This window comes from Carcharodon carcharias, chromosome 19 (assembly GCF_017639515.1).
Source record: "Carcharodon carcharias isolate sCarCar2 chromosome 19, sCarCar2.pri, whole genome shotgun sequence".
NCBI lineage: Eukaryota > Metazoa > Chordata > Chondrichthyes > Lamniformes > Lamnidae > Carcharodon > Carcharodon carcharias.
Window position 1 is genome coordinate 102,174,032 of NC_054485.1, and position 16,482 is coordinate 102,190,513.

At 42.5% G+C, this 16,482-nt stretch overlaps 1 gene segment (V, D, J or C); it reads right to left on the minus strand.

Moving 5' to 3' along the window:
- Window positions 1-4,767: 4,767 nt before the first annotated feature.
- LOC121291708 lies at window positions 4,768-16,067 on the minus strand. The segment is given in 6 exon segments: window positions 4,768-6,287; window positions 6,420-6,585; window positions 8,572-8,910; window positions 12,695-12,748; window positions 13,596-13,696; window positions 15,932-16,067. Coding segments are annotated over 4 exon segments (549 nt in total).
- Between the last annotated feature and the right edge of the window lie 415 nt (window positions 16,068-16,482).

The window sequence follows — 16,482 nt, forward strand, 5'->3', positions numbered from 1 at the left end:
CACCAATAAAGATGCCCGTGTATCTTAGGTGTGCATGCTCGTGCAGGAATAAGTAGTACCGCATTCACTTTTATGCACGGTGTTTAGAGAGCAGAGAACAGTGTAGGTTGCAGATTGAAGCACTAGGCTCTAGGTCGAATCGCACCATGATAACTATGGATTATCTTTATCCAGAATTTTGAGAGAACAATGTGTCAAGTACTCGTTAGTCTTCTAACAAGAAGCTTGGTTGCATATCTTGGAACCTACGAGGTCATTCAATATTGCAGGCCAGTTATAATTGCTACGTTATCTATTTAGGAGTTCATGTCTGACAACAGTAGGAACTCGCCTCCTGACTCCCCAAAGCCTGTCCACCATCTACTAGGTACAAGTCAGGAGTGTGATGGAATGCTCCTCACTTGCCTGGATGAGTGCCGCTCCCACAACACTCAAGAAGCTTGACAGCATCCAGGACAAAACAGCCCGCTTGATTGGCACCCTATCTATAAATGTTCACTCCCTCCACCGCCGCCGTACAGCAGCAGCGGAGTGTACGATTTACGAGATGCACTGCACGAATTCACCTAGGCTCCTTAGACAGCACCTTCCAAACCCACGACCGCTACCATCTAGAAGGACAAGGGCAGCAGACAGATGGGAACACCATCACCTGGAAGTTCCTTCCAAATCGCTCACCACACTCGTGTGGGAACATATTGCCGTTCCTTCACTGTGGCTGGGTCAAAATCCTAGAACACTCCCCCTAACAGCACCGTGGATATACCTACACCACGTGGACTGGTTCAAGAAGGCATCCCACCACTACCTTCTCAAGGGCATCTACGTATGGGCATTAAGTACTGGCCCATCCCGTAAATGAATTTTAAAAATAACCACTCCTTTCACACAACCACTATTCTGACTGACCTGTTGTAACAATTTTTGAGGCAGCGATAAACATTGACATGTCCCGCGCTTCAGTCCATCTTATCCTTTGCTCTCTGCATAATTATTCGTTTATTTCTACCACCAGAACAGATGTTACGTGTTTCCAATAAATTCCTAATGGCGAGATAAATATGCTGAAAGGACCAATAACAATAACGCGATTATACATGCGCAATCTGATCCTATTATCTAATGTCCTTTCATTCCCCTTCCCCTTAAAACGATAAATGTGGCCGACTCCATTTTCATCTTTTATTTTAATTTTTGTTATCGACTATAAAATCCAGGAAACACATTCGCGGTTGGAAATCGCCTGGGTGCCATATGAATGGCCAGTGGACTAAAGGGCGGAGGGAAGTGATGTCATGGAGGTGGAAGGAAGGAATCGCCATGATAAAGTGGATATATGTGTCCGAGGCTCAAGGCTGGGTAACGTAGGATGCCTTGGTTGAGAGTAATCTGGTGGGGGACCTCAGAGGCAGTGAGAAAAGTGTTTTTCTTTCACATTCCCGTCTCAGTTTCTATTCACGTGACACTTCAGCGTATTCCTTTGTCAAAACTTGCTTTCAAACAAAGCGGGAAACACCATTGCAGCCGCACAGGCTACTGAATAAGTTGATGTGTATTATTTGACATTACATACTGATTGCATGAAGAATCAGGGCAAATACTCGGAACAAGATGAAATATTGCCTGCAACTTGCTCAGATCCATCACTATTAAACTAAAATGGAAATCACATTCTAATTCGTGGATCAAGGTTAAGTTGGGGAATTTAGTTTTTAGATACCCACTAAACATGCCAAAACATATAGATTTATATTCAACTGTAAGTGTTTTTTTTTTGGATTGTGATAAGTCTTAGTTACTGCCACAGAACTCCCCTACACTGAGAATTTTAGTTTTCCAATTGTGGGGTCTGATTCCTTCAGGGTTTGGTTATTGTTGACTATGCCTGCAAAAGTATTGTTTCTTCGTTTTTCTCTCGTTGTCTCTTAATTGTCACTTAGTTTCGCTTTCTGTATCTGTTATGGCATTGGACTAAATATCGCTTTTTACACTTTCTGTTTCAGGTCCTTTGTGTCTCAGTAAAGATCCTTTACAATTGCTTGATTAAAAGATGCACAATTGCTTTCCCTGTTCACAGAGGTGCCATATCCCTAGCCACGCACAGAGAAAAAACTGGAATCACTTTAAGCAGCCATGTTGAAGAACTTTCTTCACAAGTCCCGAGCAGAAAGGGCAGCCGAGAGGCCAGCTTATAATGTGTTACACTTCTGTAAATGGAACTGCTGCTGTTTTCAAATTATAATTACTGCATGTTCGAGTGCAAAGCCCTGTATAATGCTTGAGGACAAGCCCAAGTGCGCTATTGTTTCAGGACTGATCTCAAAATCCGTGGCGTTTAATTCATGCTCAAGAAATAATATATATTGATTTAATTTTTTTAACATTGAATATTAATTACATGAAGGTTCATTGAAAATTCTAGGAGGAAATCGGAACATTACTCTAGGTTGATTACAATTAACTCATGTTGACCAGAACTATAATTGGTTGATAAACGTCAGCTTGTAATGTCTAATTTATACGTGTGTAGTTTCTGCAAGGGCTTATTATGCATAGCCGTGGCTTGTGGGGCCGGGGGTGGGGATGGTGGGAAGGGGTGGTGGGGTGTTGGCGGTGGGGAATCGTAAGTTTAAAATATCTGCTCAAGTTAAGTTAGAGAACATTTTGATCGATTTGTCGGAGGGACACAGATTGTGAAATGGCAAGGCCGCCAATTTTGCAGAAACCGCGACATGCACCAGAACACAAAACGGTGATTCATTTTGTATCAACTGGACTTCTCCAAAATGTAGTTTTACTACCCTTTAAGCAAATTGATGAAATGGCATGACATAAAACCAAAACTGTTGAGGGGGCTTTCCTGAGTGCAGTGCTACATTGCACCCAATGACTGCCTTTTCTTAACAGCTACTTACTTTTAAATGCTTAATGGCTTACAGGGAACATCATAAGATGTGGTGGACTGGACCCCGCAAACTTTCCATGTAGCCACATGAAAGAAGATTAACCAATAAGTCACAGGTGGCGTATTTTGAACAACGCTCATCTTTCTCAAAGGATAATAAAATCAGAACAATGAGGTGATGTTTAAACCAGCTGTTGTGCAATCTTGCAACATTAGGTTGGCTTACGATTAGGCTGCTTTACGCTGACTGTTCTTCTGAATTCTGGTTCAATAAAAATATGCGCTACAAATAATAAACAGCTGCTAAAGTTTTTTTAGATCTTCGTGGGCTAGGCTGACTTTGAAAGGGGCTGATTGTCGATATCTGTTGCTAGGCCTAACGCAAAAATGATCACCAGCCACAGACCCAGGGACATTTTTTTCAGATATGTAGGTATAGAAGCTGCTTCCAGGAGGTACGATTAATACTCTTTCAGTTGTTGATATTTACAGCTGCAAATACAGCTAGTTTAAAAGGCAAAAAGTTGTCTTGTCGATCAGAACTGAAAAATTTATTAGACGGATTTGATAGTAACGAAGTTGCAGTACTGGATCGGTGTTATGAAGTGGCAGATGATGTGTGCCTGATGGAAAAACCCCCAAGGGAAACTGGGTCGCGCTATCACAACCGTTTTGTAATTGGTATTTATTACGAGAAGTTTGCACACTGAATTCCGAAGTAATGAGCCCACCAAGACCGTTAGAGATATCAAAAAATGAAATTAAAGCATTTATTAACAAAGTAAAAGACTTCAAGTACATACATAAGACTACAATTACTTATTACAATATCAAATCCTGAATTTCCAATTTACCTGACTCCCAGTTACATTTTAAGGCAACAGCCCAAAACAAAACCTGCAAATAACACTATATCCACTTAACAGTGGAAATCCAAATGGCTTCCCCAGCTTCAGTTACCTTGCATAGCAGACTTAGGCACAAGTGGCCAGAGGCTTCTTGAAGGCTGTTTCACACTCTCTTGTTAGATCTTACACGGCCCTCTCCTCACATAGCCTTTGTTCCTCCTGTAATTATGTTTCTTTATCTTTAATATTTAAATTCTATTGTTCTATATGTCTTTGAAACTCTTGCTCATAACACAAAATCTTTAATGTTGCCAAAATTGTCAGTAACCTTTGGGAAAAATAAACAGACTTCTCAGCCTTGTTTATCTGGCTAATTGTAAACAAATGAGCATGCCTTTGAAATCCAAACAATCCCTTCATTTACCTAAAAAAAGTGCAAATTCCCTTCACACCTTACATGCTAAGCCGGCATCCATGTTTACTCATACGTATTTCAAGCACATTTCTGCACCTAGCTTCTTTTGATAATTCCAAGCTTGCAATCTACTTAATTCCAAATGTAATTAAATCACACAGACAGACCCAACTATGCTCGCCCCATAAACCTATTTTACAATAAACTAGTAAAATATTATGAAAGTTATTAAACTTTCGTCACAGCAGTGACCCAGACATCACAAGTTCTCTATTCCAACAGGGAAACGTTAAAATTGGAAAGAGTAAATCAGGCAATTTCCGTGCTGGTATAGGGAAATAAAGAGTATGACCGTTTTCACATTGCTGTAAAAACGCACAAGGACGGATAAACAGCTATAATTCCTCAACCTGACCTCAGTGTGGCGCGGACCCTACTTGAGTAGCAACAAAAAATAACTCATATTTCATATAATGCCCTCGGGTGAACTCGGGTTGCAAGAAAGATGCAAATTCGCCAGCGTTGGCCACGTCCCAGGAACAAATGCAAACATTGTCAGAAGATGATGTGCAACTGAAACATTCATTGATTCAAACTTCTTCGCAACCACATTGTTTATTTAATTGATTTTGAAAATGTCGATAGATTGACAGATGGATGGATGGATAAGTGGCAGCAGATTCCAATTTGTGATGACAAGAACATGAACTAGATAAGAATAATTCGTAACATGGTGGCAAAGAAATATTTAAAAAGAATAATAGTCAGCATAAAGCAATAAAATAATTTCACTATTATAATAATTTCAGCAGGCAAATAAACTACAATACGTTGCGAAATACAGATCTCCTTAATTTACAGAATATAAATGAACGTTCTACATAAAACGGCATTTTATTTAATGTTCATAGTTGATACATTGCCAGAATGAATTGACTTGAGTTTTCAGCCTTTGCCTGAGACTACAAATCTTTGACTTTTACATAGATTTGCTCAGAAATGCTTGTAACTCATAATATTCGTCAGAATCAGGCTTTTACAATATTGCTCAAGTCAATATCGGTTACTTATGTCTTGCTTAGCTTGGATTGATGGTGCTGATTGTTGTGCGCATGCGCGCCTTTGTGTTGTCGACACAGCATTTACCTTACTTTGAATGGGTTTGTCAGCAGCGTCCTCTTTAAAAGTCAAAATCAACAGAGGGAGAGAGTAACGGCCAAAAACAGTTACTAGGCGTCAAATTAAAATTCTCCGTTTCAGACGTGTTACCGTGATTCGAGTTTCAGGGAAGCATTTGCCATTAAATTGTTTCCCCACGAAGCAGACACCTTCACCATGCTGCGCAATAGAATAGCAGTTTGAACTGCAGAGGTGCATGCATGTAAATTATGTAGCACATATTTATTTTTAAGGGTTATGAAAGATGCAACTCAGTAAATGACCGCTTATAGTGATAACTGCTCTACTTGTGCGTTCACAGTGGTTTTCTGTTCTTAGGCCATTGATGTTACACGCCTCTTGTCACCAGTCCCTGTCTCCGTTAGAAAAAAAGACGATATGGTATAAATATCTTAGCACGTGTTGACGTCAGTTTTGCTGTTTTAGTACTTAATAGTTAAAACTATTCAAAGTGGGAACCTGGGATATAACAAATTTACCATAACTGCAGCTTTCAATGAACGAGTTTAATTACTACAATATCACCGAATGTAATGTTTTGATAGTAAAACGCTCCAATATAAAAGCGCAAGAAGATAACGGGGGACATATAAACTTACCGGAACACAAGTGACTTTACGACATACTATGCACTATTTTTGAGTTTGCATTTAACAACTGGAATCATTCCACAGAAAATTTCACTGAATTATCAGCGGCCAATACAAGCTGTCCAAAATGCCAGTCGGCTTAGTTTAACGTTTTACCATGGAACACGAGCCGGCTGGGTCTGCTTCCTCTCGCCCTGAGGTGAATGCCATAGGAGAACCTCGAGATTCGCAGAAATATACGAGAAAAATTGTTATCATGATAATAACGGCAAACACTGCAACTTTCACTCCCATCACCATCAGCTGCCAAAGCAGCGAATGTCCGCTGACACCACCGAATTGCATCACACCTATGGAGAACGAAACAGCTCAATTCAGCAATGATTTTATTTAGTTCACTCCAGCAGTGCATCGCAATAATCACCAAGTGCGTTACTTATTCCCTTGTGCAATCGGGCAGATAGATTGTTCCGATTAGGTACCTGCGCATTCAGAGTGGTATTCTAGACATCTAACTTTGTACTAATGATTCGTCTCGAGTCCTTCTTGTTCGTCTTGGAATCTGGCGTTGATTTTCTATCTTATTTCTCAATCGCTTACCCACTCCTTTAGTATGTGATAATCCAAAGCATTGAGCAATGTTTGCTTCTGGTGAAGAAAGGTTATTGAAATTATGAGCTTTATAAGATTAATATATTTTGGGGCAGTAGCTTTAAGCTTCACGTAAATGATGGGGCTATGTGACCCATTCTGCAATCTGCCTGAAATTAGGCCTGCGTGGTTTGATTGTTAGAGTTCAAATGAAGGCTTAGGTTGTTTTAATGAGTATAAGGTACAAGGTATTTACGCTTGGAGCCAATATCTCTGAGTTAACAATGAATGGACTCTGAGTCCCCCAAAGTCCCAGAAAGGTATTGAAGGCACCAGGTTGTGTTCTGTACCGTCCATTTGCCTCTAAGGTGAAAGGGACTTGACGCCAAAAATAGCTAATTATCATTTCTCACTAGTTACAGGCTAATATGTTTCATGGTCCCAAGGGAAAAGGGGCAGAGAAACCATTTTGAAACAGTTTAAAGGCTCCCTTTCAAATCATTGGATATCACAGACAGATGGCAGTTCCTTGTGGTCAGCAAGCTGAAGAGGCTGCTTGGCTTTGTGAGATAGTGCAGCCGGATAAAGGAGGGAGACGATCACTGGCCGAAGAGACGTTTCTTGTCGCTTAGATATGGGCATTCGAAGTTTCTTTGGGGTAGGGGAGCATTGGAAGCTGGGAGCAACTGTGGACTGTTTCCTGAAAGGGCTGAAATTCTGTGAGGTGGTTCTAACAAGTGACTTATGAGAAAAGAGAGAAAGATGGAGATGTTGACGGAGGGAATTCCGGATCCTGGGACCTTGGCAGATGAAGGCACGACCGCCAATATGGAACAATTAAAATCAGAATGCCAGTGTTGCAGGAGGGCAGCAATAGCAGAGGGCTCCAGGGTTAGAGGGGTTAGTATTGATAGGGAGAGGGAGAGCCTTGGCAGAACTTGAATTCACGGATGAAGGTTTTTTTAAATAGAGGCATTATCGGACAGAGCGCCAAAGAAGGTTAGCAAGCAGATGAATGATTAGTAAATGAGATTGTGAGGGAGTTAAGCTATGAACAGGAGAGTTTCTTTTTTTGGATGAACACAGGATTATGTAGAATGAAAGATGAAATGAGTTGGTATGGTTAAACCCAGAGATAACGAAGGCATGGGCGAGGATTGCAGTAGCAGAGATACTAAGGTAGATTTCGAGCCGAGGGATATAAAGGAGGTGGAAATATTCAATCATGGTGATGGTGCGAATGTCTAGTTAGAAGCCCAAGCCGGGGTCAAACAAAGCACCACGGCTGCGAAATGTCTTGCTTAGTTTAAGGCAATTACCGCCAGTGGGCATGAAGGCGGGGGACGGCGTGGGGGGGGGGGGGGGGGGGGGGGGGGGGGGGGGGGGGGGCAGGGAGAGGGGGTGGGTGGAGGGAGGAGGAGGGGAGGGGGGATGGGTGGGATTGGCCGAAGGCGATGGCTTCAGTCTTACCAATGTTTAAATGCAGGAAATTTCTGCTCACCCAGTTTGGAGAATTGGAAACAATGCTTAGACTCAAGGAAGTATTGGTGAGATTGAACTGACTGTCATCGGCATGCATGTCGAACCTATTGTTGTTTTTGCGGATGACCTCGCCGAATTCAGATTCACGAGAGGAACAGACTGAGAGAGAGTTCATTTACCTAAATAATAGCCGAGCCAATATATAAATACAGGGTAAATTCTAGGAAGTGTGTAAAAATGGGTAATCCGCTCCGAAAAATCCAAACTCCAAAATGTCAGATTCAAATCCGATAAATCAATTTACACATTTTATCATATGTTCCTGGTTATTAAAGAATTAAGTATGAAGTTTACGTTTTAACGGAGTACATATTAAGCAGATTATTTAGCCACAGAATGTATTAAATGCGCATTACTTTCCAGGGATTCGAAATTTATAAACCCTCTTTATAACCCTTATCTGAGAGTTATCGAGTGATTGTTGGAGGGATAAGTAGTTGGGAGTTTTATCGAAAAGAATAAATGCAAAGAAGGACAGGTGTTAGCGCAATAGAAACGTACCTTCTACTGTTACCCGTGTGCCCGTCCCGGTTCCTTTGCCAAACTGAATTGATTCTATTTCACAATAATATATCCCAGAATCATTCTGTCTTGCGTCCATGACTGTAATTTGATTCCGTCTTAAAGATATTTGATTTTCCAAGACTCTACCAATAAATTCTCCAGATTTGTTCATAACTTTACAACTTTCACAACCCAATATTTGCTTGTACCACGTGACGGCAAACAGTGTTGTCGTTTCAGGTGTAGTAAATGTGCAGGTGAGTTGAAACTCCTCTCCTTCTGTTATTTCGATAACCCGTGGGCTTTGAGTTACTTTGATATTGGCAGTAACAACAGCTGAAAGACAGAGAAGCCAATTACTCTCGTTAGACAAATCTACTCTGCATTTCAATCTACCTGACCTGACAACTTGCAAATAACTCAGATGCGGCTAAATGCGAATGCAAAGGGCGAATCCCCAACTACATCCCCTGCATTTCAATGGCAACATGGCTATCGAATTTCCTACCACCAACCTTTTTGCTGTCACTTTCTTCACTTGCAGACTTTAACACAGAACAGCAATGTCGCGGGAACAGCGTCACATCCATGTTCTCGTCCAAATAGCAAGTTATATATTGCGTCCTTTGACCCTCGCTGAGTCAATTTGCTTGTAAAACGTCAAGGTTCGCAGTTGTTCACAGAGAAGTTTCGGCACTGCTTTACCCGTTCAAAGAACAAAGAACAAACAACAACGAAAAGCACAGCATAGGAACAGGCCCTTCAGCCCGCTAAACCTGCGCCGATCATATTGCCTGTCAAACTAAAACATTTTACACTTCCGGGGTCCGAACCCCTCTATTCCCATCCTATTCATGTATTTGTCAAGCTGCTTCTTAAACATCACTATCGTACCTGCTTCTACACCTCCTCTGGCAGTGAATTCCAGACACTCACTACGCTCTGCTTAAAAAACTTGCCCCGCACATCTCCTCTATAGTTTTCTCCTCTCACCTTAAATCTATGTCCCCTAGTAATTGACTCTTCCACTCTGGGAAGAAGCTTCTGACTATCTCCTCTGTCTATGCCACTCATAATTTTGTAAACTTCTTTCAAGTCGCCCCTCAGTCTCCGTCGCTCTAGTGAGAACAATCGGAGTTTCTCCAACCTCTCCTCATAGCTAATAACCTCCAGACCAGGCAGCATCCCAGTAAACCTCCTCTGCACCCTCTCCAACACCTCCATATACTTCTGGTAATGTGGCGACCAGAATTGCATGCAATATTCCAAATGTGGCCTAACCAAGGCTCTATACAGCTACAGCAGGACTTCCCAGCCTTTATACTCAATAACCCTGCTAATGAAGCTTCCTCACTACCTTACCCACCTGCGTTGCCACTTTCAGTGACCTGTGGACCTGTACACTCAGATCCCTCTGCCCGTCGATGCACTTAAGGGTTCTGTCATTTAACTGTATAATTCCTGCCTGTATTAGACCTTCCAAAATGCATTACCTCGCATTTGTCCAGATTAAACTCCATCTGCCATTTCTCCGCCCAAATCTCCAAACGATCTATATCCCGTTGTATCCTTTGACAATCCTCTTCACTATCTGCAACTCCTCCAACGTTTGTGTCGTCTGCAAACTTACTAATTAGCCCAGTTACATTTTCCTCCAAATCATTTATGTGTACTACAAACAGCAAAGGTCCCAGCACTGATCCCTGTGGAACTCCACTAGTCACAGCTCTCCATTCAGAAAAGCACCCATCCATGATCTCAAGCAAATAGCACGTTATATATTGAGTCCTTTGACCCTCGCTGAGCCAATTTGCTTGTAAAACGTCAACGATCGCAGTTGTTCACAGAGAAGTTCCGGCACTGCTTTACCCGTTCAATGAAGACTATAGGAGAACATGCCAAGAATATTATCAGACAAGTTTAAAGAGGAGGCGCCAATCTGGTGAAGACACTACAAGGGAGTGCATGCAAGCTAAAAACGGAAGCAACATAGTGTAAATAGCCATAAGGTATCCAAAACCAACGGATTAGATAAAATCTCGGCAGCGCTGCCAAATCCACAAGAAACTGCGGGACGAGGCTCTACTATTCATATTGTAAATGATGGAGAGTTCAGCCCGTCAGCGCAACAAGCAGGATTGAAACCTTTGCAACCACCTCCGCCCAGAAATGTGAAGCGGCTGTTCTGTCTGAGACCCCTCCTGAGGTCCCCGCCGTCACAAACGCAAGTCTTCAGCCAGTTCAATTCACGCCACGTGAAGCACTAGATGCAGCAACAGCCATGGGATCTTATGCTGGCTGTTGTACTGATGATTTATGCTCCCGATCCAACCAGGTCCCGAGCCAACCTGTGCTAGTGCAGCCACAAAACTGGCATCCACCCGACCCTATGGAAGCTGTATTCCTGAAACCTGTCTGTGGAAAGAAGGACATTGCAGTCCAACTAATCAACACCCCAACATTCTACTCTCAATCATCATCAAATAGATGAAAGATACACCATTCAGCAGTGTTGTCAAGTGAACTGATTTAGGTTTCATCTGGACCAGTTGGCTCCAGACATCATTACAACCTTTGCCCAAATAAGGTCAAAAGAGTTAAGTTCCAGTGGCGAGGTGCGAGAATTTGCCCTTGATATCAGGTCAGTATTTAACCGAGCGTGACAACAGGGAGCCCTGGCGATATTGAAGTAAACGGGAATCGGGGTTGGGGGTGTGGGGAGGGGGGCAACTCTCCACTGTATGGGGCCATGTCGACATCAAAGCAAGATTGCGGTGCTTGTTGGTCTCACGGTAGAGGATGTTCACTGATGACTGCCCACTATTCGTTTCGAATCCAAACTTAGCAGATAACAAAGCAAACCATGTCAGTATGCATGAAGGCCTGGCCCATATTAATACTTGGGCTGAGAAATGACAATTAACATTCACGCCACAGAAGTGCTTGGCAATGCCCATCTCCAAAAATAGAGAATCTAAACATCTTTCCTTAACATTCAACAACATTACCGTTGAATCCCCTAACAAAAACTTCCTGATGGTTATAATTGACCAGAGATTTAACTGAGCGAGCTACATAAAGGTTGTGGCTACAAGAGCAGGCCAAATTCCGGGAACTCTGAGGTATCCAACCCACTTCTTGACTCTTGACTGTTCAACATCTGCAATGCACAAGTCAGCACATTGATAGGATTCCCGTTCCTTGCCTACATGACTTCAGTCCCAACAGGGTTCAGATGTTTGGCATCCCCTGGGAAAAGGCATCCTGCTTTATCACCATAGATAAAAGCAAAAAACTGCGGATGCTGAAAATGCGAAAGAAAAACAAAAATACCTGGAAAAACTCAGCAGGTCTGACAGCATCTGTGGAGAGGGCTAGTTAACGTTTCGAGTCCGTATGACTCTTCACCGGAACTAAGGAAAAATAGAAAAGAGCTAAAATATAAGCTGGTTTAAAGGGGGTGGGACAGGTAGAGCTGGATAGAGGGCTAGTGATAGGTGGAGATTGCCAAAAGATGTCATAGACAAAAGGCATCACCATCCCATTGATCACCATACACATTGGGTCCCCCTACACTGGTGCACACTGAAAGCAATGCATACTATCTGCAAGATGCACTGCAGCAACTCTCCAAGCCTCCCTCTACTGCACCTTCTATACCCACGACCTCTACCACCTCAGGACAAATGGGCAGCAGGCGCATGATAAAACAAGCACCTGCATATTCACCACTCACCTGCACATCATTCTGACTTGAAACGCCATAGCATACAGGGCTACGGGCCAGGTTCTGGAAAATGGGATTAGAATAGATAGGTGCTTGATGGCGGGCACGGACACGATGGGCCGGAGGGCCTGTTTCTGTACTGTGTGGCGCTATGCCTCTATGACTTTATGACTTGGAACCAAATTTCCGTTCCCTCACGAAGCTGGGTCTAAATCCTTGGACTCCGCCCCCAACAGCACTATGGGTTTACCTCAACCACAAGGATCGGAACGCGTCAAGATGGCGGCTTACTGTTACCTTCTCATGGGCAATTGGTGTGCACTTAATGTTGGCCTTCCCAGTGATGCCTATTAACGAATGTAAAGAAATATTGCAAATAAGTTCAAGACTCACCGGAAATCAGCAGGACACCGATTATACTATCCGGAAACATGTTTCTGCTTTTGCCTGTGAAGGCAATAAGGAAGAAGAGATTTTCAAGGAGAATTTTAATTGACGTGCAATTTCGTAGCTTTTACTGAAAGTTCTTTACACCCGACAGTTTACTTTCTTCAAAAGGTGCCCCATTGTTTAGTCATATATCTCGAATTTGCTCACTCACTGCTGTGCAGACTTTCTTTTTAAATACATGGAGATGATATTCCGCCTGGCTCCACTACTCGTCTGCCAAATGTTAGGGGGAAACAACTGCGGAGATCTAGGGGTAAAGGCCTAAAGGGCAAAACCCAACATGAACTGGCTGGGCCGAATGGCCTGCGTCTTGACCATAACCTCCATGTAGCTAGTCGATAAACTATCTTTTCTAGGACTTCCGTTACAGTCACGATAATGAAAGGGAGGATCCACACTTCACATTATCCCTATATGTTTTCTATAATTTCCAGCTATCAGGCAGTGATGCGAAAGCTCAATATTTATTTAACTGGGCAGAAAATGGCAAATAGAAGTGATAATTCACAGGCAGTTGCAATGAGCTGTAAACCTGGGTGGTGAATTTTTTGGGGTGATAGAACATTGCACTCCAATTACTCACCTAATGTTATCTTCCCCTTTGTGAACCAGGTTCCCATCAAGACCCTACAAGTAAGGTTTTGTTTCTTTCTCTATTCTTTCCTGCTGATACGTTTCAAAATTTATCATTACTTAAATTATCACTGCCTGTATTAAAATAACGCTTATTATTGTGCGTTCTACTCTACTACAATAGCAACATTTATCCGTACAGCAGAGATGAAATCGAATATGATCAAAGGTGAAAATCAGGGGGTTTAGCTTCGATCAAAAAGAAACTTACATTTCTTAGCACCTTTCATGACGACAGGGGGTCCCCACTGAATTGCATTCACTGTTGCAATTTAAGAAAAGCAGCCATTGTGATACTGATCAGATAATGTGCTGTGGATTAAAGAATAAATATTATCAAGGACACCGGGAACTTATCTTCTTTGGAAAACTGTAATGGAATTTCTTAATTGTGCCTGATTGTGCAAACGTGGCCTCGGTTTCACATCTCATTCAAATGATGGCGTGTCTGTCAATGCAGCACATTCTCCTTACTGCTCTGGGGTGATAACCTTTATTGGGTGTTCAAATGGTACCTAACCTCATCACCTTCTGATTGAGCTAGGTCAAGGGGGTGGGGCGTTGAGACAGGGGCTGGGGGTGGGGGTGGGGCTGAGAGCCCTCTCAACTGAGACACATCACAGCCTTCAGTTTTGGTAACTTCAGTGGAACCGACCATCAGGCTACTGCTTCTACTATCTTGCTGCACAAATGCAACTCATTGTGGTTTCTGCTCCTACTGGATGGCCAATTGCACTTCTTGAGTTTAGAATCATGCCCAATGGAGCATTACAGAGGCTTGGTGAGCTGGACTCCAAACAAAACACAGGACGATCTGCGGGCTGACCAAAGTTCTTGGCAAGAGGTGACGTTTTAACAAAGGGCAGGTTTCAACAGAGTTCTCAAGGGGAGTAATAGCGCTGGAATGGTTCCAGATAGAAATTCCTAAGGCAAGGCGACAGAATGATGGGTTGAAGGCGGGGTGGGGTGTGGGACGTGCAGAGGATACTAGAAACAGGGGGACTGTTCTGAAGAAGAGTCACTCTGGACTCGAAACGTTAACTCTGCTTCTCTTTGGACGGATGCTGCGAGGCCTTCCGAGTTTTTCCAGCACTTGTTTTTTATTTCAGGTCTTTAGAATCCGCGGCAGTTTACTTTTAGTATACAGGGGAACCATGTGCAGCTGTAGGGGCGGACTCGCAAAATTGGGATATGGGCAGATTCAAAGACAAGGAGAAAAAATTCTGAAGAAGAGTCATATGGACTCCAAACGTTAACCCTGTCTTTCTCGCCACAGATGCTGTCAGACCTGCTGATTTTCTCCAGCATTTTTTGATTTTGTTCGAGAAGAACTTCAGGCTTGGGTTGTTGGCAAACCGAGAGCTAATGTGAGTCAATAGACGGCGGACCCGAGAATTCTTCGTTAAAATTGGCTTAATTTACTATTAATTTACTTTAGTTTAAGTGTGTTTCTACACTCATGAGCATTCAGCGCTTCCAATCAGGGTTAATTTATAACACAACTTAATATTCTACTAAACGAAAACACGATATACAGAAATACATCAATTAAGACGGTGATTTAGTGGTAAGGTGACAGGGGTGGTAATGCAGAGAGCCACGCTAACGCTCTGGTGACATTATTAAATCTGGAATTATGAAGCTAGTTCCGCAATGGCGACCACGGAAGCATCACCCACTGTTGTTAAAACCGATGTAGTTCACCAATACCCTAGAGGGAAGCAACTCTGTTATCGTTACCCAGTCTGGCCTACATGTTACTCCAGACCGACAGCAATGTGGTTGACTCTTCAATGTCCTCTGAAATAACCTAGTATTTTAAAAAGTGAGACCCGTTAAATAACTTCATAATAAAAAGACCTGGATTTGAAATATGGCCTCAATGGTGACCTTGAAACTAGCATCAATTGTTTTTAAAACACATCTCGTTCACTAATGTCCTTTATGGAAGGAAATCTGCCATCCTTACTTGGCATACCCTAAATGTGACTCCAGACCCACAGCAATGTGATTTACTCCTAACTCTGAAATGGCTTAGCAAGCCGATATGAAATGCTGCCCTTGCCAGAGACGCCCACATCTCATCGAAAATAAAAGGAAAGTTTGACCTTCCATTTGTCCATGACTTCCCCCTCCCGCCCTCTCCCCCACATCCGCCCCCCACCCGCACCCACCCTCAGCCTATTTAACTAATAAGAATAGCAGACACACATGGAAACACCACCAATTGGAAGTTCCCCTCGAAGACACTCACCATCCTGACTTGGAAATATATCACCGTTCCTTCACTGTTCTGGGTCAAAATGCTGGAACTCCCTCCCTAACAGCACCGTGGGTGTACCTACACCACATCGGCTGCAGCTGTTCAAGAAGGCAGCTCACCACCACCTTCTCAAGGGCAACTAGGGATGGACAATAAATGCTGGCCCAGCCAGCGAAGCCCACATCCCATGAATGAATTAAAAAAAAGTTGAAAATTAGGCAGGGGAACTCTGAACATGACCACTGTTTTACTGAAGAACAGAATGATAAAACAAATTTACTTACTTTAACTTGCCAGCAAAGTGTGTCATTTACTATAATATCGTGCATTTCTCCATCCTCTATGTTGTAACAAACTTATTTGTAGAACACATCGGGGAGAGTAATGTTTTACTGCATTGAAAGAGGCGTGTCTGCATTTTCTTGAAGAACAAGGAAATAGGATTAGAAACTGAAGTTCGTGTCTTATTGCAAATAACAGGGTATATATCTCTGTATTAAAAATCACATGAAATTGGGACCTGAATGCCATAGAGCTATTATAAATATTCCAAGTAATAGGGTTGGGTAAATGTGCGATCATCTGCTTCATTCCGCTCATTGTAAGGTACATACACATTTGACTATTTAAGTAGAATAACGAAATATAATGCCATTCCTGTAGAAATTGCAATCTCCAAATGGTTCTCTTAAACCGTTGCAAATATCACGCCTTCGGTAAAACAACGATTTACGAAGAATACTTGTGAGATGACCAAAATAGCTACGAACTCAATCTGAAACTAAAGTTACAATCAGAAGCAAAAATCACGAGCATTCCTATTTCAGTGGAAGTT